General features: G+C 49.1%; 3 protein-coding genes across 7 annotated transcripts; 1 reads left to right on the top strand and 2 right to left on the bottom strand.

Annotated features, from left to right (window-relative positions):
- The first annotated feature begins 322 nt into the window (after positions 1 to 322).
- LOC133492067 (calcium-binding protein 8-like) lies at positions 323 to 17148 on the top strand. Of its 2 annotated transcripts, XM_061803986.1 has the most exons (7): positions 323 to 628; positions 2203 to 2343; positions 8253 to 8429; positions 13696 to 13839; positions 13917 to 14029; positions 15672 to 15825; positions 16749 to 17148. In XM_061803986.1, exons 3-7 carry the CDS (start codon positions 8312 to 8314, stop codon positions 16874 to 16876), a joined length of 657 nt encoding a protein of 218 aa, XP_061659970.1. In that variant the 5' UTR covers positions 323 to 628; positions 2203 to 2343; positions 8253 to 8311; the 3' UTR covers positions 16877 to 17148. The 2 variants fall into 2 exon arrangements, with proteins under 2 accessions (XP_061659970.1, XP_061659971.1); XM_061803987.1 differs by lacking the exon at positions 2203 to 2343.
- Positions 17149 to 20134: 2986 nt separating this feature from the next.
- Positions 20135 to 23092, bottom strand: sdf2 (stromal cell-derived factor 2). The gene is made up of 3 exons (XM_061803985.1): positions 22858 to 23092; positions 21898 to 22094; positions 20135 to 20680 (listed from the first exon to the last, which is right to left on the bottom strand). Exons 1-3 carry the CDS (start codon positions 23039 to 23041, stop codon positions 20378 to 20380), a joined length of 684 nt encoding a protein of 227 aa, XP_061659969.1. The 5' UTR covers positions 23042 to 23092; the 3' UTR covers positions 20135 to 20377.
- A 965-nt stretch (positions 23093 to 24057) lies between these two features.
- sumf2 (sulfatase modifying factor 2) lies at positions 24058 to 27663 on the bottom strand. 4 transcript variants are annotated; one of them, XR_009792549.1, is made up of 10 exons: positions 27203 to 27655; positions 26980 to 27115; positions 26785 to 26899; positions 26542 to 26586; positions 26319 to 26469; positions 26018 to 26073; positions 25846 to 25930; positions 25629 to 25782; positions 24451 to 24625; positions 24058 to 24387 (listed from the first exon to the last, which is right to left on the bottom strand). XR_009792549.1 is itself a non-coding variant. In XM_061803982.1 (9 exons), exons 1-9 carry the CDS (start codon positions 27288 to 27290, stop codon positions 24588 to 24590), a joined length of 864 nt encoding a protein of 287 aa, XP_061659966.1. In that variant the 5' UTR covers positions 27291 to 27663; the 3' UTR covers positions 24058 to 24587. The 4 variants fall into 4 exon arrangements, 2 of the variants coding, with proteins under 2 accessions (XP_061659966.1, XP_061659965.1); XR_009792550.1 differs by having other exon boundaries at positions 24455 to 24625; XM_061803982.1 differs by having other exon boundaries at positions 24058 to 24625; positions 26546 to 26586; positions 27203 to 27663.
- Positions 27664 to 27724: the final 61 nt, after the last annotated feature.

The raw sequence follows: 27724 nt of genomic DNA, 5'->3' as shown, positions 1-27724 counted from the left end.
ATCTTCACGGGTAGTACAAAAGGTGTGTGAGGTGCAGTGATTGGTTTTGTCCACTCGGTGTCGCCGTCCTCATGTTCTACACTAGTATCTGTGACTTTAAAAGTGGGAGAGTGGAGAGTCGTCTGACAATTAAGTGGCTAGCCTGGTAGCTGCGCTAGCTTGAGCGTGAATGTGGGGGGTTTTTTTTCAGTTCCTTTTGTTCCTGTTCGAGGTTTGAAACTGTACCGGGGATCCTTGACAACCTGGAGAGTCCTTACAAAAGGTTCGGCGTCAGGATGAAGTCAATTAGGTAATGGAACTTTCCAGGTGGCGATCTTTAGCTCCGCCCCCTTAGCCACGTCCCAGAAGCTTCCAAAATGGCGACCGAACAGAACGTGTTTGAAGTTTATCGGGTATTCCAGATGAATTTGCCAAATGCGTCAGACTTGTCCAAGAGAGTTGTACAGAGAGGTCACAAGTATTCCACGTGAGGATATGTACACGGAAGTAAGATGATGGACGGAGAGTCACGGCAAAACGTTGGCAATCGATGCAAAAAAAAAAAACAAAGAAATTTGACGCCTCACAAACTTCATATGGAAATCCGACAGGATCAAATAGTGGAATCGTACTGCACGTGTAAAGCAGGGTGAGTACTTTTTACTTGGAAAGATCACGAGTAATATCATTGTAGTCTTTAGAAATGAGTCGGTGTATTCATTTGACTTGGCTCGTAATGGAACCCAGTGCTCCGTCTTAAAAGTCCGATGTGATACAAATACGCAAATAGACATTTTTCTTGCGTGACATGGCGCATTTACGTATAATTTATCCAACTATTCGGCATAAAACGTGACTCACTTCGTTCAGCAGGTCAGTGATACGCTAACAAAGTGAAAGTTGTTCTCCTGCAATGTATAAAGCACTGATAATTAATAATTCAATCAAACTCCGAGAAGATACTTCTCTCTCACTTACCCTCGAACAGTACACAATTGTGTTTGTTGATATTGTCCACATTTAGTTGAGCATGCGCCCTTCCGCGAGCCTTAAACCATCGTAGACACTTCGTCAACTGGGTTTTGGGCTTTTGGAAAATGAATTATCTCTCATCAGAATTGCACGCATCTGAGGACCGTTTTCATGACATAACATGAACTTTTCCAAGCGCCCGCTACTGGCAACCAGCATTGCTTGTAGGGACAACTTGGCGAGAGGGGCGTGTCAAGACGTGGTGTTAAGATAATGCCGGCTATCTGATTGGCTATTATTGTACGCGTGATTGACAGGTTGGAAAGGTCCATTAAGTGGCTAACCCGTTAGCCGCTCAAGGTTGTGGGTGAATGTGTTTTTTTTTTTTTTTTTTTTTTTTTTTTGCGGTTTGATCAAGTTTTGAAAGTGGACCTGCGGCGCTTCCAATCCTTGACAACCTGTCGAGTGCTTCCAAACAGTTCCAGCGAACAGTGGCAAGGCAGGTCATTGTTTTTTTTTTTTTTATTTATTTCATTGCAGACGAAATGGGAAACGGAACGATTGAAGCGTGCTGGCGTTCACTTCTGAATATTCAGCGAATGACCAATGAGCAGCCAGCTCATTCTTTTCATATTGTAGTTCATCTACATCAAAGCATTGGAATCACGGTTCTGAGGATCCTGTGTGGAGTTTGCATGTTCTCCCCCCCTGCCTGCGTGGGTTTTGTCCGGTTTCCTCCCACATTCCAAAAAAAAACCGTGCAATATTAATTGGACACTCTAAACTGCCCATAGGTGTTATTGTGGGTGCGGCTGTTAGTCTCAATGATTGGCTGGCGACCAGTTTGGGGTGTACACGTTGACAGCTGGGATAGGCTCCAGCACCCCCCGCGGCCCTCGTGAGGATAAGCGGCAAAGAAGATGGCTGGTTGAATTTTTATACCAACACGGACTGCCCATTGTGCCCGAAATTTCGATTCGACAAGCAGAAGGCTTCGGCCCGGAATCGAACCCGGCTAAACTGCTCCGCCTGAGCCGAGCCCACCCGCGCTTTCAGATGGTTTCGTCCGCCGCCCGCTCGGTAAATGAAAAGTCAACTTGTGACGTTGCAGTGATGTGTGACCTCCTTTTCTCGCATCTCGGGGGGGGGGGGGGGCAGACAGTGCTGGAAACTGAGGGGGGGGGGGCTTATGGACATGAAGATGATGTGCAAAAAAAAAAAAGTGATGTCCTTTCTTCTTGACCTGCGCAGATGTTGCAAAGAAGGAAAAGATGGAGAAGAGGAAAAAGGTTCCGTTGCTGCTGCCGTGACTCATAAAGCTCCCGTGTTGCCATGGCAACGGGTCGCATTCATATTCCCGTCACACAGCTGGACCACGCGTGGCGAAAGGAGGTGAACAAAGACAACAAAAACGCGCACAAACAAACGCACACTTGGCCTCGTGCGTCGCAGTCGACGCGGAATGACATCAGAACGTTTGCGTCGGCGTCGCCCTTGGGTTGACTTTCAACGTAATTTCATTTTCCAGGACTCGCGACGGCTCAGCAGGTTTTCACCTCCGCGCGTCCGTGGCTGTCCTTGGGCGGCGCGGCGCCGGCCCGTTTTGATTTTTGTGGCGGAAAACGTACGCGGGCATGACGAGCGACGGCGGGGAAAAGGGTTCGACGAGGCCGGAGGAGTCAGGAACTTGGGAGGGAGGAGGGCAAAGTCAGGAGGCGTCACGGTGGGAAGGAAGGAGAACTGGAGGTCGGGAGAATCGGGGGAGGGTAGGCGGAGCTGCAAGGAACGACGATGACAAACATTTCATCGCCGTGATGGACGATGACGTCATCTCCTTGTGCAATCAGCCCCTTTTTCCTGTGTCTTATCTGTTGCCATGGAGACTGATGTGTACGTACATTGAAGTATTTGTGGACCGGACTGGTGCGCAGGGGTCGCCGTCGGGTAGTAGTCCAAAATAAATATTCACGAGAAAAACTCATCACGCAAAAAAAAAAAAAAAACACGGGAAAACAAAAGTTCATGCTAAATATGACGAGCGTTTTGCCGCAAATTGTTTACCCGGCGAACTTTTCAACTCGGAAGCGATGCAACGACGCCTCGAGCGAGCCCGAGTGAGGATAAGCGCGATCAGAAAGAGACGCCGCGGACGGTAATCCCGTTAGCTAGCGAGCGGCGTTGATTTGTCTTATCGCCGGAGCGAAATCTACTTTTAATTAAAACTCATTAGCTCTGCGTTCGCCGCTTTGATCTCAGATCGTTTAAATTCACTTACGGCTTTCTTTTTTTATTTTTATTTTTTTCCGGAAGTTTCTGCTTGCGTCGCTTTCTGTTTTTTTTTTTTTTAATTAAACGTGTAATTCGCCGGGACCTCAATTGATCGGACGTAACGGACCGTTGAAAAATAGTTTCGCTCACCGACTCCGTGGCGCCGCGTTAGCGGGGACTGACCGACGCTAACCCGGCCATTTTGAATGTAGCGACGCGTTGATATCCGGTGGCCATGTTGGGAGTGGCAACACGCGTCGACGTGGTGGGCGTCGTGGCAGGATTCCATCATCGCGTACGGAGAAACCGGCGTAATTTTAGGAATACGACATACAAGTCTGTGGTGTCAGGAACTTCCTGTTTTTGGTACAATACTTTTTGTTCTTTTCCTGTCAAGCCATTCGTCTACGGCAACAGATTTGGAAATAAGAAGCGCGCGACCCACCTCGGCTCACTCGCGACTATGTCAACAGTGTCAGCGTCAAGCACGCAACCTGGCAAGTTTGGATGCAATGAAAACTTTTCCAATATTCCCAAGGGGCAAAAGTATTCTGTGGCCCCCGTTTCCATGGTAACTAAATGTTATTACCGCTCCAAAGCATAAAACGCAACGAATACTTTTACAGGCAGGCAGAGGAAAATGTATGAGGACACGGAAGTTCTTTAATTTATGCATAAATTGGTCATAAAAACTGTTCTGATCTAGATTACAAAAATAAACATTTATCCATTCATCCATTTTCTGAGTCGCTTATCCTCACAAGGGTCGCAGGAGTGCCGGAGCCTATCCCGGCCGTCAGCGGGCAGGAGGTGGGGCACAACCTGAACCGGTCGCCAGTTAGTCGTAGGGCACATCGAGACAAACGGCCGCACTCAGAGTCACACCTATGGGCAATTTAGGGTGTCCAATTCATGTTGCATGTTTTTGGAACCAGGGAGGAAACCCACGCAGGGACGGGTGTGGGATTGAACTCGGGTCCTCAGAACTGTGAGCCCAACGCTCTAACCAGTCGCTCCATCGTGTTCCCTCCAATAGTGATATATATTTTCATATTTCTTTAAAAAATAACGGAAACATATGGTCGGTGGTTTGAAGATTTAATGCCCCCCCCACCCCCAATTGGCTGACGACCAAATCTGGCCCCCCGATATTAGCTGGGATAAGCTCTAGCACGCCCGCGACCATAGTGAGGATAAGCAGGACAGCAAATGATTGACAATAAATCATTCTGCTCTGTTGGAAACAAAAGCAAACACAAAAGGCTGTAAAAGTGTTGTAATGTACTCTACCGCCACCTAGAGTCCTGGAGGGGAACGTCACGCGATTTTATTTTTTTTTCTACATACGCTCATCAAGCACACATCATGAGGATGAGGAGGAGGCGAGGGGGTGAAGAAAATAGCCGCAGGGTGACAACCGCTTTAACCACATTAAGGCGGGCAGGAAGCCAAACCGTGATGCAGTAAATGTCATAACTGAAGCATTTGTGCGAGCGTTTTGCGGGCGGGGACGACGACGAACTCCGAGCTGTCCCGAAATCCATAAAAAATGCAAAAGTTCTTCAGTGAAGCTTTTTAAACGTGCCAAAACTTGATTAAATCATGAAGCCGCCGTTGCCGCTGCGAGCAGGAGGCGGATTCGTACGCGTCAGGAAGTTGAGGGATGAGCGCGCACGCTAACCGCTTAGCGCTTCCTTCGTCTCGGTCGAGCGTTCGCACGGCAGCGGGAACGAAATTGCTCAAGTGGGCACGGCTAACGTCGTTAGGGGCCGGCGGACGGCACGAAGATACCCGCGTCCTCGTACGCTTTTGTTTCTTAAATGCTATTTTTGGGCAATCCGTGTCCCTTCTCGGGCCTAACTCCCGTAACAGCGGCTAACTTTACGACAAAAGAACAATGCGGGTCCGAGGATGACGACAGAACCGACGGTATAGGAGAGGAATGTAATCTCAGTTCTAGTCCTGCTGGAGACAGGTTCCGATCCAATGAGTAGCAGATACTTTGAAAGCATACCCGCATTTTCCGGCCCGGTATCACAGCTGATTTTCCCAAGGTGGGGGAGGGGTTTGGTGGCGCATCCAAAGGGGTTTTGTGTGAGGATCCGAGCCCATCAATCTCCCACCCCCAGCTAAAATGTCATTCCGGGGGGGAAAAACTTCGATCCGCAACCCCACGGAGAGACTTTCCACAAATGGTCTTCTCCAAGTCCACGTTGATCTACTCGTTTCTCTTGCCTCGGACCCACGTCGCGGTAGCAAAAATCCCGAAAGTAGTCAAACTGACCACAACGCCCGCCGCAAAGTGGACGAACGAAACACTCGCCCATCGGGCGGCGATATTTTCTTTCGGCCTGCGATTCGTAAACGTTGAGAAGAGTTTTCGGAGTTGGGGGGGGGGTCCCGCTGTACCGCAGTTCCTGATTTGCATGCACGTTCCTGTGGCGGATGAACCACTTCCTCTTTTCGTTCGAGTAGAGCCGTTACCAAACTGAATCCCCGCTGGACTGACGCGTTGACCGCGATGGGCGCCCCCAAGACATGCAAGTGGCTTTCTTTTTTTTTTTTTTGGGGGGGGGGGGTGGGGGCTCGGCGGACATCTCCGGTAGTTAGCGGTCTGTTGCAGTGTCCTGATGTTCTCCTTGCTCGCCGCACACACACTGAGAAGGCGGAACGAAGGTGGTGTGTTGCATTATTCATGAGACTCTGCAGACTCAAAGCTCGCAGGACCAGCCGCAACTTTTACCTCCGGCTTGGCGCCATTTTGTGTGTTTTACGACGCAACTCTTGAGCGCGAGTGCACATGACTAATATTAGAAGAGCTGCAAGCGGACGACGTTTATGTCCCTGTTGTTCTTGTCGTTGACGTGACAGCGCAGCGGCTGTTGATTGGTCGCCAGAGTTTGACCGTCTTTTCTCTTTTCGAATGATTTCTTTGCATTTTGGGACAATAACGGCAATGATAAAGTGCAACACATGGCCGGTTTTTGGGGAGTTTTAGAGGCGATGGATGACCCATCGTGGTCGTCGGTGCCGTTTGCGTCAGCGGCCTCGCGTTTGCCAGTTTTGAGGTGGATGGATGAGTGAGTGAGTGAGTGGGTGGGTGGTTGGATGAGTGAATGAGTGGATAGATAGATGGATGAGTGAATGGATAGATGAGTGAATGGGTGGGTGGATAGATAGATGGATGGATGGACAGATCGATGAAGGGATGACTGGATGGATGACTCAATGATTGGGTGGATGGGGGGTTGGATGGATGGATGGATGAATGAGTAGATAGATAGATGAGTGAATGGGTGGGTGGATGGATGAGTGAGTGAGTGAGTGAGTGAGTGAATGAGTGGGTGGATAGATGGATGGATGGATGATGACTCAATGATTGGGTGGATGGATGGATGGATGGATGGATGGATGGATGGATGGATGGATAGATGAGTGAGTGAAAGAATGAGTGCATGGATGGATGGATGAATGAGGTAGATAGATAGATGAGTGAATGGGTGGGTGGATGGATGGGTGAGTGAGTGAGTGAATGAGGACGGATGGATAGATCGATGGAGGGATGGCTGGATGGGTGAGTGAATGAGTGGGTGGATAGATGGAGGGATGGATGGATGAATGATGACTCAATGATGGGGTGGATGGATGAGTGAGTGAAAGAATGAGTGCATGGATGGATGGAACCCTAATCCTAATGATAACCATTGCCATTTCATATTTTTCCACCCCCCCCACCCCCCAATTTTTTTGAAAAAGTGGGAAAATACTTCCAATAAGCGTTTTGCACAAAAATGGGGGTTAGCAACCCTCCCCAGCACAAAACCAAGCATGCGGGGTCCACTCTGCAGCCAGTGTACATACAAGTAGACCCCAGAATGCAGTATATCTATATGTATTCATGCATATATTAAATATGTACAGCGCGCACACGTTATTGTCGCCACCGTCGGCAGGAACGCGTTCAGGTCTGCATGTTGCACTCGCGCACGCACGGATGCGAGCCTTCGCTGTGTTGGCGGGAAAGACGCGATAACCGCACGGGGAGTCTGGCCCCCCCCCCACCCCCCACCCTTTCCCTCCTTCCCTTCTTCCCTCTCTCATCGGCGTTCCCAGTTTGGACCGCGTGCGGAACCGAGAATGCGGATCCTTTCGACTGACTGACGGACGAGCGGTCGCGGCGTGTCTTCGACAAACGGACCCGAGTGGGTTTTTTTTTTTTTTTTTTTTTTTTTTTTTTTCCTTTTAAAAGGACGCCAGCCGGAGACGAGCACGCCCTGCGGGGCGACCGGCTCGACGGGTCCCGTCGGCTCCGCGCACACTGCAGGTAAGCGGCAACGAGAACCCCCCCCCCACCCCCACCCCCACGGCTTTATGTGCATCTGCACCTGTTGTAAGATTCGCGACACATTGGGGGCGCCCAACACACCACCCCATCATCATCATCATCATCACGGGGCGAACCCTCACTCACTCCGGAGGACGCCGCCGGTGGCCGTAGAACCCTGGTCTACAATTTCAAGACCGGGACGGATTCTGGGAATCGACTTTCCGACAGACCCCGTCGCCCCTATTCGGAACCACCGAAGAGAACCTGCCGGGGACATCGAGGACCGCGATCACCCTGAAGACGGCCCGCCACCCACAGTTTTTCAACCCGGAGCCCCCCCTCCGTCAACCGGGACAGAACTTTAGGAAGTTCTGGCAGCTCCTTTTAGCACATCTGACGTGTCAGTTGTCACAGCAGTAGAGCAGCTCCGTCCATCCGTTTTCCGAGCCGCTTATCCTCACAACCCGGTGAGACAAATTCCTGGTGTGTTTTGGCAAAATGAAGACGATTCTGATCCCGATCCCGGCAACCGATCCGCTATTCGATCGGTGTCGCGACGGACGAATCGTTCGTTCGCTCTTCGATGATGACGCGTCGTCCGTGTTGCGAGCGAGCGCCTCAAACTTTGACGTGACGCGCGGCAAAAGTTCTGACTTTGGAATTTGAGTATGAATATGATTGCGTGTCTCCCGATGTCCTTTATGAGCGCCCGGACGGCAACTTCTTTGGAGTCGGCGGCCGATGTGAGCGCGCGCGGGGGGGAAGATGCCCTTTCATCACGTGCGCGCGGGCCTGCTCTATCCCGACAACTACCTGAGCGGCTCGCTGGCCGAAGGCACGGAAACTTTCAAGCTCACCAGCATCTCCGCCGAAGAGCTCGCAGGTCAGCGTTCATTTCTTCTTCTTCTTCTCCTTCTCCATCTCTTCCGATTTCGTCGTCTTCTTCTCCTCCTTTTTCTTCTTCCTGTTTTTCCTCTTTTTCTTCTTTTTGCTCATTCTACTTCTCCCTCTCCTTCTTCTCCTTCTTTCTCCTATTCTCATCCTTCCTCTTCTCCTTCTCCTATTTCTTCTTTTTCTTCTCCTTTTCCTTCTCCTCCTATTTCTTCTTCTTGTCCTGCTATTTTCTCTTCTTTTTCGTCTCCCATTTCTTCTTCTCCTTCTCATTACTTCTTCTCCTCCTCCTCTTTCTCCTATTCTCTCTCCTCTTTCTCCTTTTCTCCTTCTCCTCCTATTTCTTCTTCTCCTTCTATTTTCTCTTCTTTTTTGTCTCCTATTTCTTCTTCTGTCTCCATCTCCTTCTTCTCCTTCTCATTACTTCTTTTTCTTCTCCTCCTCCTCCTCTTTTTCCTATTCTCCTTCTCCTTCTTTTCCTCCTCCTACTTCTTTTCCTCCTATTTTCTCTTTTTTGTCTTTCTTCTTCTTCTCCTTTTCCTTCTTCTTCTCCTCTTTCTCCTATTCTTTCTCCTCCTTCTTTTCCTTCTCCTATTTCTTCTTCTCCTTCTTCTATTGTCTCTTCTTTTTTGTCTCCTATTTCTTCTTCTCCTCCTCCTCTTTCTCCTCTTCTCCTATTTCTTCTTCTCCTTCTGCTATTTTCTCTTCTTTTTGTCTCCTATTTCTTCTCCTTCTTCTCCTCATTACTTCCTTTTCTTCTCCTCCTCCTCCTCTTTTTCCTATTCTCCTTCTCCTCCTTCTTCTTTTCCTCCTATTTTCTCTTTTTCGTCTATTTCTTCTTCTCCTTTTCCTTCTCCTTCTTCTCCTCCTCTTTCTCCTATTCTTTCTCCTCCTTCTTTTCCTTCTCCTTCTATTTCTTCTTCTTCTCCTATTTTCTCTTCTTTTTTGTCTCCTATTTCTTCTTCTCCTCCTCCTCTTTCTCCTCTTCTTCTCCTTCTCCTGCTATTTTCTCTTCTTTTTTGTCTCCTATTTCTTCTCCTTCTCCTCTTTTTCCTATTGTCCTTCTCCTCCTTCTTCTTTTCCTCCTATTTTCTCTTTTTTGTCTATTTCTTCTTCTCTTTCTCCTTTTCCATCTCCTTCTTCTTCTCCTCTTTCTCCTATTCTTTCTCCTTCTTCTTTTCCTTCTCCTATTTCTTCTCCTTCTCCTATTTTCTCTTCTTTTTTGTCTCCTATTTCTTCTCCTCCACTTCTGCTATTTTCTCTTCTTTTTTGTCTCCTATTTCTTCTCCTTCTCATCCTTCTCATTACTTCTTTTTCTTCTCCTTCTCCTCCTTCTTTTCCTCCTATTTTCTCTTTTTCGTCTATTTCTTCTTCTCCTTTTCCTTCTCCTTCTTCTCCTCCTCTTTCTCCTCCTTCTTCTTTCCCTTCTTCTTCTCCTGCTATTTTCTCTTCTTTTTTGTCTCCTATTTCTTCTCCTTCTCCTCCTTCTTTTCCTCCTCCTATTTTCTCCTTTTCCTTCTCCTTGTTCTCCTCCTCCTTCTCCTAATCATTACTTCTTCCTCTTCTTCTCCTCCTCTTTCTCCTATACTCCTCCTCCTTCTTCTTTTCCTCCTCTTATTTCTTCTTTTTCGTCTCCTATTTCTTCTTCTCTCCTTCTTGTCCTATTTCTTCTTCTTTGTCTCCTTTTCCTTGTCCCTCCTTTTTCTTCTTTTTTGCGAACATTTATTCTGTCGAGCTTGTTGACTTTTGCGCGCCGGCGCCTCTAACATTTGGCACCGTCAAATGTTATTGATCGAATTGATTGTGGGGTCGCTTGCCGTGAAATTAGCAACACACACACACACACACACACACACCCACACCCAGCGCTGATAGTGAGACAGCAAATGTGTGTTTTATCCAAATGAAGCAAGAAGTGACAACAAAGTGCAACATTTGTTGATGTAACATCACGCTGGACGAGTGCCGTTCTCGTTGTTCCAAACAAACGATCAGTTGTGATTTTATGATGGTTTTTTTTGTTGGTGAATGCTGAGCGACGTCGTCATCGAACCGATTGATAATCACATCTTATCGTAGCAACTAGTTTGAAAATTGCATTTGTTGCTAAGCAAACTTTAAGACCGGAGACCCGTCAACGGGAGAAAAGCAAACCCTTTCGAATCTGAGAGAAGAGGGGAAAATCGATCGGAGCGATTTTACAAACGCGGAAATTATTTGCTCACGTTCCAAAAACATACAACGTCTCATCTTTGAATCTTTGGTGGTGGTCAGGTCACGGTTTGGGCTCCCATGGCCGCTTCCAGAAGGTGATCACGCGTCTTTATTGGCGGAACTCGTGGCGGTAGCGCGGGAGTGAATTCTGAAGTCTACAAAACGGTCTTTTTTTTGGAAGTTTCGAGAAAAATGCCTCCAAACTAATCACGGGAAGCTTCATCGTGCAACAACACAACGAAAGACTTGATCGGTCGTAGACAGGCCAAAGTCGATCACTAGACCTGAACACAATAGAGCATGCGTTTTACCGGCGGAAGGGAGAAACCCTCAGAAAGGACCAAGAACTTTAACGGGCTGCAGTAAAGGCAGAATACAACGATCGTGTCAAGTCAAGTGAGTCACACGCTTGATATGGCGTTCTTGCGAGTAACGGTTTCGACGGGAAAGAGTTCATTGGCAGCAAGGTAATACAGTTCTCTCCTCCCTCCTCCTCCCTCCTTCCTTTTGTTATACACTGAAGATATTGAGTTCTCCCCCCCAACCCCCCTCAAGATATTCATACAGTCATCCGTTTCCGTAGCGCAGTTACGTTTATGCACTCTCACTCTATGATAGATTTTTAACTCTTACGTATCTGATTTATTTTGGGAATTTTTCGCTGTACTGTCAAGATTTTTATCAGCTGCCCGATTAAGAATTATTTGCGCATTTCCTACACTCAAAGTACTACAAAGGGATTTTTAGTGGACTCTTTAGGCAAAAAAAAAAACAAAAAACATAAAAACATAAATTGATTAAAGTAGAGAATGAGTGAATGATTCACAACGCAGCGCAACAGTTTAAGAGCGCTAAAGATAATGAACAGAACAAGAATGAATATATGAATATCAGGGATAACAAATATTGGACACGTTTATATTTGCTGAGGCTGAAATCAAAGTGAACTGAAGCCTCGCATTCCCAAAAACAGGAAGCGGTTAATCCCGACACCTTTCTTTTGTTCCTTTGTCCGGGCGCGCGCTCGTGCCGCGAATACGGACGGCCGCCGTTTAATCCGCCCACCTCAGGCCGGAGGTCGGCCCAAGGACGTCGGCGTTTCCGGCTCCAGACGGGCTGCGGCGTCGCCGGCCGATCGGCTGACGCCCCCGCGAAGGTTCCCGGTCGGAATCCGCCGGAGGGCTGCTCGAAGGTTCTTCAAGGATCCTCCGAGTTGGGGGTTTGTTAATCATTCCGAGTGCGCTCACCGTTCGCCGCCCCGCCGTCCTCGAGGCCCTTCATCAATCACGCGTGCACACGCGCCTTAGCGCAACATTACATTAGGGAAGAACTCATCAAGCGCCTCACCGGCTCCATCCAAATAAATCTCTCTCTTTCCTTCTTTTATCTTCTTTTTTCTCTTTTTCTTGCTTGCTTCTCGCTGACCCAGGTGGCGCACGGTGGAACCTCGATAGAACTGTAGTACAGTACAAATCTTCGCAAAAACATGTATAAAAACAATTGAAAATGTTTGAAAGTTTGACATCAAACCTACCAGACCGACGTGTCGCATTTTATTCTTTGGAATTGCAGTCTCAGAGGGCCTGAAGTGGGAGACGAACATCAAGTCCATCCTCAAAAAAGCCCAGCAAATGATGGACTTCCTGTGGCTTTTGAGGAAGCACGGCCTGTCGCGAGAGCTGCTGAGACAGTTCTACACAGCGGTCATCCGATCAGTACTGTGTACCTCCATCGGAGTCTGGTTTGGGGCCGCCACAACGGACAATCAAAACCGCCGAACTGATTGTCGGCACCGCACTACCCACTATTGAGGACTTGCACGCCACGCAAACGTGGTCCAGAGCAGGCAGGATCCTTTCGGATCCCCCCACGTCCTGGCCACCAGCTCTTCCGGCTCCTTCAGTCGGGAAAGTGCAATTACAGATCAATGATAGTCAAAATGGCCACTTCTGACCCCGAATTCACCTTTGAATGTCCCAACGAACGTCTCATCGTTCATTTGGACGTCTTCTGTACTGACAAGAATAGTATTCGCTTTTTCGTTCGGTCAAGCAGAAAGGACGATCTGGAACAGTTGTACTGTGTCACAGTGGAATTTGCAAGCTGCCGCTGTGGTTTCTTAGTACTTTAAAATATTTATTGAGGATCAGGGTGTATCAGTCGGACAGAACAAACCGTCTGGAGGGGAGTGAGAAAAGAATTCGACGAAGGACAACAACGCCAGCTGTAAACAAAGACGAAATCATTGCAGTGCAAACCTGTTGTTGTAGGCAAGTACGAAGGTCGTTATTCCGTTAGTCAAGGTCCAGAAAGCTCCACAAGTGTTCCGCCGTCAGAGTTGAAGAGATGACGCGGATCGTGGAGGGGGCGACGTCACACGATCGACGATGTTGTCGCCGAGTCGATGCTGATAGTTGTTGAGCTCGTGACGTCGACCCGAACGGAGTTGTGATAGCGTCAGTCTTACGGGCCCCGGGAGTCGTCTTTCGGATTCGGCTACCGGAGGCGGGTGGCCGCCCAACACGATGTCGGGTTTGTAGTCGGCGGTTCGATGGAGCGCCTGTTGTCCTCTGCGTCGACGGCCAGCCGATGAATGTACTGCTCGATCGATGGCTCGACATCTCGGACGGTTTTGCTCAACGGTCTGGGGTCCGCGCTTCTTGACTTATCTCCTGATTAGGATCTCCGGCGAGGTAGAACCGAATGGCGGATTCTTTTGTGAGCGTCACATTGTGCTCGCGTACCGGAAGGAGTTTCGACTCGGCGTCTTGTACGAATTGTCAGTACAAACCTAAAACGATGAAGTGAAAAATGAGGAAAATGAAATTCCTGTGACGGGACAAGATAAGAGAGGGCGAGGACGGGAGGGCAAGCATGCGGGACGAGGGTCCTAAACCCGGCTGGGAGTGGCCAGGTAAATTCTAAACAAATAGTCAAGTCAGCGAACGCAGGAAGTTGGCGTAGACCGGAATAGTTAACAGTATTTTTCACAATAAGTGAACGGCGCCACGGCCGGAGATTAACATCCTGTTTGTGTTTGTCAGAGATCCGCGAGGCCTTTCGTGTGTTGGACCGAGACGGGAACGGTTTCATCTCCAAGCAGGAGCTGGGCATGGCCATGCGCTCGCTGGGGTACATGCCCAGCGAAGTGGAGCTCGCCATCATCATGCAGAGGCTGGACATGGACGGTGAGGCACGCGCGCAAACGTACGTTGATGGCGGCGGTGGCGCAACCGCCGGCCGGCGTCTCGTTTTCTGCGCGCAGGAGACGGGCAGGTGGACTTCGAGGAGTTTGTGACGATACTCGGGCCGAAGCTGCTGTCGTCCGACAACAGAGAAGGTTTCCTCGGCAACACCATTGACAACATCTTCTGGCAGGTGAGCAAGACGATGATCACTTTGTAGACCGTGATCGGATTGTGCCTCGTTTGTCTTTGTCATCCGCGCAGTCGACCTAGGTGCTGGGTTCCCCGAGAACGGCAAAGACTTTTTTTGACCTCTCGGGATCTCAATAGAAAAAGTTTGAAGTTTGGTCCCTTTTTGGTCCCCGGCCGTGTTGGGGCGCCGTCGGATGCAAACACGGCGGCGCGGTGGAAACGAGTAGAGTGTCGCCCTCGCAGTTCTGAGGACAGGGTTTCAAATCCTGGCCCTGCCTCTGTGGAGTTTCTATGTGTGCCCCCCCCCCACCCCCTGCATACGTTTACTCCGGTTTCCTCCTCCCTCATCCCAAAACCACGCATGGGAGGTTAATTGAAGACTCAAAATTGAAGGAGTTTTTCTGTGCCCTGCGATTGGCTGGCGACCAGTTGAGGGGTGACCCCGGCTCTCACCCAAAGGTAGGCGGGATGGGCTCCAGTATACCCGCAACCCTAGTGAGGATAAGCAGTATGGAAAATGGGTGTATGTGTCTGCTCTGAGATGTGACACGGCTGTTGCACATTGAGACTGTAGTTAGACGGGCATTTAAGTTGGAGTTTTTGTCACTGGCATTTGCCAGTTCGTTGCCTTGCGTTACTGAGTTGCATTCACTTCCTGTGGGACTCTCCGCTTCTACGTGTCAGTTAGAGTAACCCTAGTCACAGCGATTCTGTGCCCTTTTGTTTGATCCTGTTGAGTTAGTTATTTTGCCCCATAGTCATCGGACCTTGCTGCGTCTTTTGGATCTTGGAATAAACTACAGTGAACATGATGCCTCTGCCTCGAATTCCTGCATTTAGGTCCGCCCCCGTACCGGAGGTTCGTGACAGTATAGATGGTGCCCTGAAGAGCACAGCAACAGCGTTTTCTCGACAGTTTACAAACGTCCTATCGCGACATCAGGAAGGTCTTAACATCCATCCATCCATTTTCTTAGCTGCTTATCCTCACGAGGGTCACGGGGAGTGCTGGAGCCTATGGGTTACACCGTGAACCGGTCGCCAGCCAATCGCAGGGCACATCGAGACAAACAGCCACTCTCACAATCACACCTTGGGGCAATTTAGAGTGTCCAATGAATGTTGCATGTTTTTGGGTTGGGGGAGGAAACCGGAGCACCCGGAGGAAAACCCACGCAGGGACGGGGAGAACACGCAAACTCCACACAGGCGGGTCCGGGATCGAACCCGGGTTCTCAGAACTGTGAGGCCAACGCTTTCCTTGCTGAGCCACTGTTCCACCGCCTTAATGTTCTTCTGAGCAAATATGAGATTATCATGCTAACAGATTCCAAACAAGTTATGAAACGTGATCCCTCCAAATGTGGACTCGCCTCAAATGTGTGAAATTCCGAAAAGATGCGACCATCTGGAGTCGAGCCACCAAGGCCAAAAACGTCACATTTAAAAATAATAATCATCATTTTTACAAAGCACGGCGCTTAAGTGACAAAGTTTCAGGTGGACGTTGTGAACGTGCTCAGCGCAGTCCACGAAAGCGCAAAGGAAGACAAAGTTTTTATCGGCGCCGTGCAGTGTGTCGCACGCGCACCCGCACAAAACGCACGCTAGCGGCGGCTCACTCAGTTCGTGTGCGTCGGCAGTTTGACATGCAGCAGCTGTCCCTGGACGAGCTGAAGCAGGTCCTGTTCCACGCGTTCCGCGAGCACCTGAGCATGAAGGACATCGAGAACATCATCGTCACGGAGGAGGAGAGCCTCAACGAGAGCTCGGGAAGCTGTCCCGAGTACGAGGGAGGTCAGAACGTCGCCGTTTCTCATTTGATGAGATCAACTTTGTTCGTTGCATACCCAAAAGTCAGGAGTAAAGTTTTGCCTCTGCATTTGGCGCTTCGGGGGGAAAGCCGCGATGCGTTCGCTTGTCGTACAAAGTGTTGCGTGTAAGATTTTTTTGGTTTCTTTTTGGAATAAGTCGAAATCTTCATCAAATGTGGAAAAAGTCCAACGCCGTCGACACTTCCCGGATGCCATAAACACGTTTATGAGACGGATTATGTTAGATTAAATTACACACACACACACACACACACACCGTTTTTTGCTATCAATGCGCATGGGCTTCACTTGCAATAGTTAATAATCGGTGCGGTGATCACTTTTATATTTGAAAAATGATACTGCCGGGGGAGGGGGGGGGGTTGGCACGGCAGCTCAGCTGGAAAGTGTTGGCCTCACAGTTCTGAGGTCGCCCGGGGTTCAATTCCCGACCCGCCTGTGTGGAGTTTGCATGTTCTCCCCAACATTAATTGGACACTCTAAAATTGACCGTAGGTGTGATTGTGAGTGCGACTGTTTGTATGTGCTTTGCGATTGGCTGGCGACCGGTTCAGGGTGTACCCCGCCCGCCTCCTTCCCGACGAGAGCCGTTATAGGCTCCAGCGAGCCTCGTGAGGATAAGCGGCTAAGAAAATGGCCGGCGGGTTGAGAATAAACCGAAATCTTATCTTAGCAGAGAGGCCCCACAATCTTTCCTTATTGTTGTTCCGTTTTTATAAATCAGATAAATATGAAGTGCATGGGTTTATGATGGAGCTTAGCACGCCACCTAGTGGAAGGGCCTTGAATTGCTCGAGCTGACATTATACGGGGGCTGGCACGGATGCAGCCATAAATAATAATGTGCTTTGCGTCACATTTTGTTGCGTTTGTGCGTCCCGTCAGTGCATCCCAAGAAGAAGAACCGGCAGACCTGCGTGCGGAAAAGTCTCATCTGCGCCTTCGCCATGGCCTTCATCATCAGCGTCATGCTGATCGCGGCCAATCAGATGCTGCGCAACGGCATGGAGTAGAAAAGTGGCGTCGGCGGCGGGAAGGCCCGGACGGGTCCGTCAATGAACTTTTTTTCTTTCTTCGAGCTCAGGAGCAGGAAGGGACGTCTGACCACTGGCGTCTTTGTGTTGCTTTCCAGATGTGACGATTTTACACACACCGGACAATTTTACTGTATTCGCTTTTCCTGAACGAACCAAAATAGGCCGACTTTCATTTCGATGCTTTACAGACGGAGACCGACCAGCCTCCAAAACTTTGATTTTCTACTCGCTAATTAAAAAAAAAAAAGAAAAAAAGAAAACTTCAGGTGCTTGGAGCCATTCCTCATCTCACTTCTTCTCCTTCCTCTTCTTTTTCTTCTCCTTTTCTTCTTCTCCCCTTCTCCTTTTATTTCAGTTCTTTTCCTCTCAGTTGTTCTTCTCATTCTTTTTCTCCATTTCTTCTTCTGCCCTTCTTTCCTCATTTCAGTTTTCTTCTCATTTTCCTCTTTCCTTCCTCAGTTCTTTTTTTCTTTTTCTCCCCTTCTCTTTTCCTCATCTCAGTTCTTTTTCTTCTCCATTTTCTTTTCCTCTCCCCTTCACCTCGTTTCAGTTCTTTTTCCTCCTTTTCCTCATCTTTTCTTCTTACTTTTTCTTCTCCTTTTCCTCATTTCATTTTTTTCTTCTCCTTTTCCTCCTTCTCCCCTTGTCCTTTCCTCCTTTCAGTTCTTTTTCTTCTCCTTTTCCTCATCTCAGTTCTTCTCCTTATTCTTTTCCTGTTCTTCTTCTCCCCTTCTCCTTTCCTCATTTCAGTTCTTTTTCTTCTCCTTTTCCTCATCTTTTCTTCATTTTCTTTTCCTCTCCCCTTCTACTCCTTTCAGTTCTTTTTCTTCTCCTTTTCCTCATTTCAATTTTTTTTTCTTCTCCTTTTCCTCCTTCTCCCCTTCTCCTTTCCAAATTTCAGTTTTTTCTTCTCCTTTTCATCTTTTCTTCTCCATTTTCTTTTCCTCTCCCCTTCTCCTCCTTTCAACTCTTTTTCTCCTCCTTTCCTCATCTCAGTTCTTCTAATTCTTTTTTCTTCTTTCCTCATTTCAGTTTTTTTTCTTCTCCTTTTCCTCATCTTTTCTTCTCCATTTTCTTTTCCTCTCCCCTTCTCCTCCTTTCCTCATCTCAGTTCTTCTAATTCTTTTTTCTTCTTTCCTCATTTCAGTTCTTTTTCTTCTCCTTTTCCTCATCTCAGTTCTTCTAATTCTTTTTTCTTTTTCTCCCCTTCTCCTTTTTCTTCTCACGGGGAACAGACTGAGCTGTTGCTGCTGGGCGGTAGCTGTCATTTGTCAATGAGGAGGAAGCTAGCAAGAAATTAGCTTAACTTGCTAGCCGCCAACAACGCTAGCAAAGTATTCTCAAGGGACTACTCGGGCGATCCAGTGAGCCGTTATGTCAAATACTCGAAACTGTTTCGGGCTCAATTTAGTTAACAAAGAGCAGTTTTTTTATTTTTCGTTTATTGACACGATCAAATAATTCACTCAACCCATGAAAATATCACAACGCTTCATCTTGCTATTATTATGAAAACGGAATAGAAATAGACGGAGATAAACTTTTCCAGGAAGGGGGGGGGGGGAATGGTCGGCTTCAGTGTCGGCTTCCTCGTTACGTTCGTGAACGTCGATTTGATTTCGGGCCTCGTTTCGTAACTCACGAGCGTCGACGGAAGGGTTAGCGTTTCATCTCTGCGCCACCTTTCGACTGTCAACGTATTCCGGCGAGGTCGGCACGGGCGTCGTCTTGAACGTCATCGGGGCAAATATGCAAATTCCGAGTCACGTGACTGCGGGTGCCCAAGGCGCACCTTTTGCGCCGCGTGACCTCACGGCGTGGCATGCGAGGATACTGAAAAGAGCAATATTCAGCGTCTGTATGGAAGCTACTTATTAACACCTTTATGCAATAAAGCCTTGTTTTGATGACATGTGCTTCCTTCTTTCGCTCGTTTGGCAGGCGTGTACCATTTCCATCATTGACGACGAGCTGTTCACACGGTCAAAGTGGTGAGAAAACCAGTCCATGAGCCGCTGATCAATACCACCGTCGATCAGAAAATGGAAACCAAAGTTCGGTTGGAACTGAATTTGAGATGGCGCCCCAAGTGGAGGAGTCCAAGTATCTCGGTGAATGGTCCACGACTGAGGGAAGAACAGAGCGGGAGATCCACGGGCAGATCGGTGCGGCGTCTGCAGTGACGCGGACTTTGAATCGGACCGTCGTGCTAAAGACGGAGCTAAGTCGAAAGCCGAACCTCTCGATCTACGTTCCTGCCCTCACGAGCTGCGGGTCGTGACCGAAAGAATGAAGAGAACGGGCTCAGTGTCGAGCCGCTGCTCCTCCGCGCCAGATGAGGTGGCTGGGGCATCCGATTCGGATGCCTCCCGGACACCTCCCCGGTTAGATGTTCCGGGCGCGTCCCACCGGAAACAGACCCCGGGGATGATCCAGGGCACGCTGGAGAGACTCGGTCTCTCGGCTAGCTTGGGAATGCCTCGGGATCCCTCCGGAAGAGGCGGAAGAAGTGGCTGGGGAAATGGAAGTCTGTGGATCTCTGCTGAAGCTACTTCCCCCCGACCCGACCCGGAGAAGCGCTAGAAAATGGATGGGTGGATTTCTAATTTTCTCCTTCTGTCACGCACCGTTTTGGGCAGGAGTTCGTCCTGCGCCAGGAAGCCCGGCTTGTGGAAGTTGGGGTCATAGTCGGCGTACTGACCCGAGGACAGAAAGTCGGTGGCCATGTACGTTACTGAGGTGAAGTAACATTGGGACTTGTTTACTTTGGCTTGGACGGGGCGTACGAGGCCAGAAGAACGGAAGCTTTCGGGGAGCAGAAAATCTCCTCATCCAAGATCTGTTTTTTCACCTACACAAAAGAATGAAAGAATGTTAGCACTATGCACAATTTACCAGTCGATCGACGTTCCTACCCTCACGAGCTGGGGGTCGCGACTGAAAGAACACGAGAACGGGCTCAGTGTCGAGCCGCTGCTCCTCCGCATTGAGAGGAGCCAGATGAGGTGGCTTGGGCATCTGATTCGGATGCCCCCCGGATGCTTCCCTGGTAAGGTGTTCCGGGCAGAAAGAGACCCCGGGGACGACCCAGGACGTAGTCTCTCGGCTAGCTTGGGAATGCCTCGGGATCCCTCGGGAAGAGCTGGAAGAAGTGGCTGGGGAAAGGGAAGTCTGGGTACCTCTGCTAAAGCTACTCCCCCCGGAAAAGCGGTCTAAAATGGATGAATGAATGGATGAATTTTAGCATTTTATTGCAAGACGTAAACAACACTGCCTTGGAACTGAAGTAATGAATGAAATCTACTGCTTTATTTGTTTTGTTGCATCGTCCAAATGTGTGGCACTAAAGAGCGGCACAACAAGGGGCACATCTTACAGCAGGAAGTTGTCTGTTCACTTCTGTCAAAGACAGGAAGTCAGTGAAGCCGACACAAGTCGGGAGACTGCTGGCAAGGATCCAGAAGGTACCAAACATGTTCAGAACTCTGTGTGGGTGTAGGCGTGGTCCCGGTCGGACGGGAGGGGGGTGTCGGCGAGCTTGATGAAGACCCCCTCCATGGCCTTCCACAGGCTGTGCTGGCCAGACCCGGCCATGGCGTGGACCTCCCTTTGGCCGCTGATGGGGCGTCCATACTGCTCGCCCGTCACCGCCAGCGCCGCGTCGGTGGCTTTGTGGCGGAAGCGGACGGGCTCGGCGCGCTTCCACTCCGTCCCTCCGCACTCCACCGTCCAGTCGTCCAGGTGGTCCCCCTCGCCGTCCTCACCAAAAGCGCTCACTTCCTGTCGGGTGGAGAGCGCGGCGTCACAACGCAGGAGTGAAGCCAACGCCAGTCGCTCACATTTGAAAAATTTACACGTGTGGTCAGTCATGCCCGCAGATATAAAGTTGCGTGTGTTTGTTCCGTTTGTAATTATGAGTGTACCCCTTTAAGAGCGTGGGGGGGGGGGGCGGTGTCAGGTAAACTAGGAAGTAGAAGTAGGCTGAGCGGCAGAGACAGTGTGCTTCCGTGTTTGAAAAAAATAATAATAAAATAAAGACGTCATGCTGCGGTTCACTGCAACGGATCGGTTTTCATCTGCGCAATTGCGTCTTCCGATATCTATGTACCGTAATTTCCAGCCCTGTGGCTTATGCGGTGATGCGGCTAATTTGTGCATTTTTTTTTTTAACGGCTGCAAGGGGGCACTTGAGCGGAAAAGGTAAGCGTGATACTGGTGGAATATATGCGCCGAGGAAGTGACTTTTACCGGTCCGGCCCTGTTAGCGCTGCGGTAGCGTGTTACTGCCTTGTTCTGTACTTGTCTTGATTTTGCCCGGTATGGTTTTTTTTTTTTTATTTTTAAACCGGCACTGTTAGTGCGAGGTTAACGTTTGCGTGGCGCCGTTAGCGTAGCGCCACTAGCGTTAAACTCTCTGTACTGTCCTTGTAAATATCTCGTGTGGGCAATGTGGGCACTTCCGGCTTTTACACAGCTGCGGCGTTAGCGTTATTTACTTGTATTTTTTTGTTCATCTGCCAATTACCCTCATAGAATTTGTCCTGCCAAATGGCGAAATCTAAAAATGCGTGTCAGTCAGGCTCTAGACCGTAGGTGTGAAACTCAAGGCCTGGGGGCCACATCTGGCCCGCCACATGATTTTACGTGGCCCGCGACGGCACATCACGTGTCAAAACTTTCACGAGTCTCGTTTAAATCTGCACCAAGATTTCAAATTGTCATATCCTAAATGAGACATTTCAGTCATTTTTGCGTGAACTAACATCAAGAATAGTGGAAAAAGCCATTAACCTTGATTCCTGATTCCCCAACTAGTTCATAAATATGATGAAGCAATGAAAGATTTTTATGATTTCACTCCTAACGGCCCTCTGACGTGGAAACTGTAACTGGGATGCGGCCCGAGACAAAAATGACTTGTGGTCTGTCCCCATTCCAAGCGTCCGTAAAGTGTAAAAATAAGCGACGCCGCGGAGACGACGGACAATTGAGGGCACCTGGTTGGAGGAGAGCGGCGAGCTGAAGTGATGGCTGTGCAGGTTGCGCCCGGTGTTGACGTGCGTCAGGCGGATGTTTTGCCCGCACTTGACGGCGTTCCCCCGGAGGCAGGCCGCGTCGCGCGTGCCGCGGACGCTCCAGTAGCTGTTGCCGTCCTCCACGCTGGTCACGCCCGTCACCGACTGCTGGCCGCTTCCTGTGTCGCAAGCGCACACGAAAGTGAGCCGAGCGAACGCTCTCTCGACTGGAGTCAATTGTTTGTTTTGGGGGTTTGTTTTTTCAGTGATGGAAGTCCTCCGGATTTTTTAAATTTTCATGAAAATTGCTCCGGAAAATTGAGGAAAAATTGCCTCAAATTAATCCGGATATTAGTTGACAACATTGAACGAACATTGGTCAGGACTTCGAAATTTTACTTTCAATTTTTGTCTCAATTTTGCTAACAGATATCGCCAGAATGCACCACAGCCGTCCATGAAAAGTTAATTCCCGCAAATGTCCAGATCTACGGAAGCGTATTAATGCCACATCAAAAAAAAGGTCGCATTTCACATAATTATGTGAAACGCGACCTAAGGTGACAAGATTTGTCAGTTACATCAGATCATGTTCAACGAGCACAATTTCTTTGAATTTCAAATATGACCGTAAATAAACACTGTCAATATATAATAAATGCTTCATTGAGAAAACGCTCACCGCTTTGTGAAGATTCTAAAAAATAAACATTACTGTAGTTCGTTCAAAAGTAAACGAACACGTCATGACAATTTTTTTTTACCACGTGACAGGTTGGAAACCGTCACCAATGTCACTTGATGCATAAGCAAATAATAATATCATAAGTGATTTTTTTCACATTTAAAAAAAACCACAATTGTGATCAAAAGTGATTTTCTTTGTGTGTGTTCCTTAAAAAAAAAAAAATGCGGTGGAATTGCGTTGGTAAAGGTCCAAACCTGAGCCGTAGCGTACGTCGTGCGAATGGAGTCTCACGTTGTGTTTGACGTTTAGAAGTTTGAGCACCGAACCGCACGTGACGGACGTCAGCTCCGAGCACAGCGAGTTGCGGAATAACATCAGGCAAGACACGAAAAGAACGGCGAAAAGGCGAGAAAGGAGATCACGATTGAAGGAGGCCATCGTTCTTCTTCTTCCTGGTTTGATTTGCCGTCCGTCACTGATGACGTCATCTAAAGCCTCAGGGCTGTCACAATGGCTGTCACAGCGTTCGCGGCGGCGCGGAGGAAAGACTACAACTGGCACCACCGATTACGTAGTACGGTAGCACTACACGTAGTACCGGTAGTAGTCCACTCGTCGTACGAGATTGAGTTTTGAGTTTGTTACCTAAAAATTTCCCCATCATATCCTTTTCCCGTCTTTAAGTCGTCCACTTGCCACATCCAATATGGCGGCGACAGCTCACGCATACGCTTAACTTGATGCGACGACGCCTGCACCGCACGCATCAAAAAACTGTCGCAGGATAACAGATAGGCAGGTGTCCAATTACCGGTAGTGACACACAAGATGGCGGACATATAGACAGGTTGCAAATGCATAGGTTTCCAATTACGCCATCTTGTGCGTCATAGAGGTCAGGTTTTTTTTTTTCTATTGTTAATTTATATGATTGGTCTCAGGGTGGTGTGACATCATTGTAACCCTATCCATTATTGGTGGTGACACACATGATGGCGGAGGTATAGACAGGTTTCCAATGACCGGTTGTGAAACACAAGATGGCGGAAAAGAGAATCCTGGGACTGCGGTGACGCCATCGGATGGAAGGATTCGCTCATTCACGCGCCGGATCCTATCCCGGTTGTCTTCAGTCGGAGGGGTACAACTTGAACCGGTTGCCAGGCAATCGCAGGGCTGCTCACGTAGACAAAACAACCGTCGGCGCTCACATTGACACCGATACGAGTCATTTAGCGTCTTCAAATCAACCTACCGTGCGTGTTTTTGGAATGCGAGGGGGAAACCGGAATACCCGGAGAAAACCCAGGCAGCTATCGAGGGAACATGGAAATTCCACAAAGGGGGAGGTCGGCTTTGAACCCGCCTCCCCGGAATAGCCACACGTGAAACCCGTGGAAGTCGTCCACCCGTGCGACGTCCATAAATGACTTGTTCCATATGTACACTGATCATCATCTGCATTCAACTTGCTTTATTTATATTTTCGCGCACATTTGCCTCAATCGAACTGACAAAGTCGACCTGTTAGAAGCAATTTGATCAACACGCTTTCTTCTCATTCCCGATGTCACGAGCACAGCGGAAATGTGGCGAAGATGCCAAGACAAATAAACCTTGAGAGAACAGCGACGATATTGCAAAAAAAATGAAAAAAAAAAGTGTATACGGAACATCGTGCACAGGTTCTTGGGTGGAAATCACAGCTGAGAAAGTCTCGTTTTCAATCCTGGATGATGGCAGGGACTTCGTAGCGTTCCCGTCTGACGGCAACTTTGGATTTTCTGCCGGCAAGCGTGACGCACGTCTCATTTCTACCTCACGCTCGTTAGCAAGTATCGCATTACCTACAACTTTGAATCCTCTGCACCGCACCGAAAGCTTTCAAAGTCGCGGTGGTTCCGTCGTCTTCTGGGTCTCGTCCTCGTTCACAAGTCCGTGCGTCGTCCCCGCTCGCCGCCGCCGTCGCGGGCGCACCTGAAGCTCAGGTTGTCCGAGGCCGAGTCAGGAGTGTTGCCCATCCTGCGAGACCAGCAACGCCGCAAGTTCACGACGACTCCGCTTGGTGGGACTAAATGATTTGACTGTGCCACGTTTATACACAAGGTGGAGTAAATAAGTCAAATCGGGAAAGGAAACTCAAGTAAGGGACTGACTTTGCTTGAAGAAGTGAAGTAAACGTGACTCGCAAGTGCTAGGGTGTCTTCGCTGATGCGAGTACCGTAATTCCCGGCCCACACAGCGCACCTGGTTATAAGCCTCGGTACACAGAAAGAGTTTAATGCTAGCTTTAACCAGGTGCACTAACGCAAGCGACACGCTAACACTACTGCCACGCGAGCATTAAACTCTTTGTGTACCGAGGCTTATAATCAAGTGTGCTAACGCTAGCGCCACGCCAGCATTAAACTCTTTCTGTGTACCGAGGCTTGTAACCAGGTGCACTAACATTTGTGCCACACTAGCATAAAACTTTGTGTACCGAGGCTTATAACCACGTGCGCTAACGCTGGCGCCGTACTCGCATTGAACTCTGTGTACCGAGGCTTATAACCAGGTGTACTAATGCTAGCGCCACGCTAGTATTAAACTCTGTGTACTAAGGCTTATAACCAGGTGCGCTAACGCTAGCGCTGTGCTAACACTAGTGCCGCGCTGGCATTAAACTCTGTGTACCGAGGCTTTTAACCAGGTGTACTAACGCTAGCGCCGCACTAGCATTTAACTCTTTGTGTACTGAGGCTTATAATCAGGTGCGCGAACGCTAGCGCCGCATCACCGCAGGGTTGAAAGCGTGTAAAAAAAGTTGTGGCTTGTAGATCGGAAATTACAGTAAATGCCGTCAATGTGATTTTGTCAACGTCAGCAGGGGACGTGCGGCTTCTGCCGCCTGAGAACGCCTAAAGGCCGCTTTTTTACTCCGGCGGTCGACGAGGCCCGCATCGGATCACGTGACCTACGGGACTTTGACTGTGGCGCGGCATCCGTCACGCTTTCAAACGCAGTTTCGCATCGCTTGCCATACCTGGCGGCGACATCCGCTCTGTGATTGGCGGAGCCGTCGGCCGTGTCGATCCAGGAGGCGCCGCGCAGCGCGAACATTTCCTCCCGCGAGCCGCCCGTCGGCGGGAACGCGCTGGCCGTCCACTCCCACGTGTTGCCCAACATGTCCGACAGTCCTGCGCGCACGCGACACCGTCGTCGTCATCTTCCTCCTCACCGTCATCTCCGACCCGCCTTACCGAAGTCGTTCTGCGGCGGGAAGGCGTCGACGGGCGCGAGGCCGTGATATCCGTCCTCCGCCGCGTCGCCGTCCGGAAACGGGCCCTGCCGCTCACCGTCAAACGCGCGTCAACGTTGGGATGGCATCCAATCGGGTTAGCGTTCGTGAAGTAGGTCGCCGCGACCACTCACCTGCCACAGGTTGCTTCTGTTAGCCTGGAAGTGCGCACCCCAGGGGAAGTCCACGCCTGCAATCAAAAAGCGTAAAGGTGACCACATCGTGAGCGGCCCGCGGGTTCGAGATCCACCCAAAAGCTCAACTATGGACTTTTCCCTGTTTCTCTCTCTCTCTCTATCGAAGAATATCGATCATAATCCACTCTGTGAAACAGCAAAAGTATCCGGCACAAAAGGGATCCAGATCCTCCATTTTGCTGGACCAAACATTCGAACAGGACATTAAAAAAAAATTTAAATGTTCATATTTGTTTACGTTGGAGTCCCCCTCTGGCCGCCCACTCCCATTGGTCCTCCGTGGGCAACTTTTTCCTCTTCCAGCTGCAGAAGGCCCGAGCGTCGTTCCAGCTAACCTGGACCACCGGGAAGTCCAGCCGGGCAGCGATACCAGAACCGGCACCAGAGGGCTGGAGGGGGTTACACGTGAGCATCGGGACCAAAACTGAACCCGGAAATGAAAGGAAGAGGGAAGAGCTGACCTGCCTCCAGAAGGCTCGCTCAACCGGAAGCCACCACGGAGCAGCCTGCAACGGCAAAACAAAAGCGAGGATTGTGTCACGACAGCGACACCTGCTGGACAAACACCGAACAAACTCGAGCTCTGCTCGCTCATTGGGAGAAATATTTTCTTTTTTGTCTTTAAAAATGTGAAAGACAGTTTCAAGTATAATCGGAATAAGAAGTATAAAAGTACGAGTGTTTGTACTGCAGTACTTTGTTACCTTAATGGTGTGGGTTACTTTGTCCCTGACATCTTCAGACACGAAATCCTGGAAGACGAAACTCCAACCAAACTTCTCAGCTTCTGTTTTGTACTTTTGGTCCCTCACGAAGTCTCTGAAGGATTTACAAACATCACATTTATTCGCGTACCAGCTTAAATACAACTGTAAATGGGAATGTTTAGTGACAGCGACCTGAAGGCCGAGTTAGTGACGGGTTTTTTGTCCAACAGGAAGGGCGAAAGGTGAATCTCGACCTCTTCGCCCCTCGTCGTCGTCGTCGTCATCATCCTCCCGCCGGGGATGGCGGCCATGCCGTCGTTGTCGTCGGCTAATGACGCAAGAGAGACGCGACCGTTGCGGAAAATGGTTTCCCCGTCAATTTCATTGAGTTTAAACAAGTTTTTCCCCTTCTCACCTGCCTCCGCCGCGTACGCAGACAGCAAACCGAAACAGCAAAGACAACTAAACAACATCTTGAACCACAAAAGACAATAAAACGGCATTTGGATTTTCAGGAACCGAAAAGTGAAGCATTTGTTTGTGCTAGTGTGGTTTCCGGTGCTCGTTTCAATGCGTCGCACTGTCTTATTCAACAAGAAACGACGAGACAACCAAAAGTTCCGCTGTCAAATTAAGAAGGATACAAAGTTATAAGTGAATATGACGGAAGCGTATTACTGCCACACCAAAAAAATAAAAAATGAGGTCGCGTTTCACATAATTATTTTTTTCACATACTTCCGTAATACGGATTACTGCAGCACCAAAAAAAAAAAAAGTTATGTTTCACATAATTATGTAACCTTTTTTTGGTGTGGCAGTTATACGGAAGCGATTTTGTAAGGTAACAGTTTTAAATTTGATACTAAAAAAAAAAAAAAAAAGCTAGAGTGTGTCCTGGAGGCAGCAGCATAAAAACATAACTTATCACTGACCA

This window comes from Syngnathoides biaculeatus, chromosome 18, assembly GCF_019802595.1.
Source record: "Syngnathoides biaculeatus isolate LvHL_M chromosome 18, ASM1980259v1, whole genome shotgun sequence".
NCBI lineage: Eukaryota > Metazoa > Chordata > Actinopteri > Syngnathiformes > Syngnathidae > Syngnathoides > Syngnathoides biaculeatus.
This window is presented reverse-complemented; position numbering and strand designations above follow the sequence as displayed.

Bases quoted from the DNA above. Each gene is read 5' to 3' on its own strand.
- LOC133492067 (XM_061803987.1), top strand. From the start codon at position 8,312: ATGCCCTTTCATCACGTGCGCGCGGGCCTGCTCTATCCCGACAACTAC. The intron at 13,840-13,916 runs GTGAGGCACGCG...TTCTGCGCGCAG, and splicing joins GCAGAGGCTGGACATGGACG to GAGACGGGCAGGTGGACTTC. The intron at 14,030-15,671 runs GTGAGCAAGACG...GTGCGTCGGCAG, and splicing joins TTGACAACATCTTCTGGCAG to TTTGACATGCAGCAGCTGTC.
- sdf2 (XM_061803985.1), bottom strand. From the start codon at position 23,041: ATGGCCTCCTTCAATCGTGATCTCCTTTCTCGCCTTTTCGCCGTTCTT. The intron at 22,095-22,857 runs GTTTGGACCTTT...CTTGCGACACAG, and splicing joins CGACGTACGCTACGGCTCAG to GAAGCGGCCAGCAGTCGGTG. The intron at 20,681-21,897 runs GTGCCCTCAATT...TCCACCCGACAG, and splicing joins CGCCGCTCTCCTCCAACCAG to GAAGTGAGCGCTTTTGGTGA.
- sumf2 (XM_061803981.1), bottom strand. From the start codon at position 27,290: ATGCCGTTTTATTGTCTTTTGTGGTTCAAGATGTTGTTTAGTTGTCTT. The intron at 26,900-26,979 runs GTCGCTGTCACT...TAAATCCTTCAG, and splicing joins GTCACTAACTCGGCCTTCAG to AGACTTCGTGAGGGACCAAA. The intron at 25,783-25,845 runs GTAAGGCGGGTC...GCGTGCGCGCAG, and splicing joins CCCGCCGCAGAACGACTTCG to GACTGTCGGACATGTTGGGC.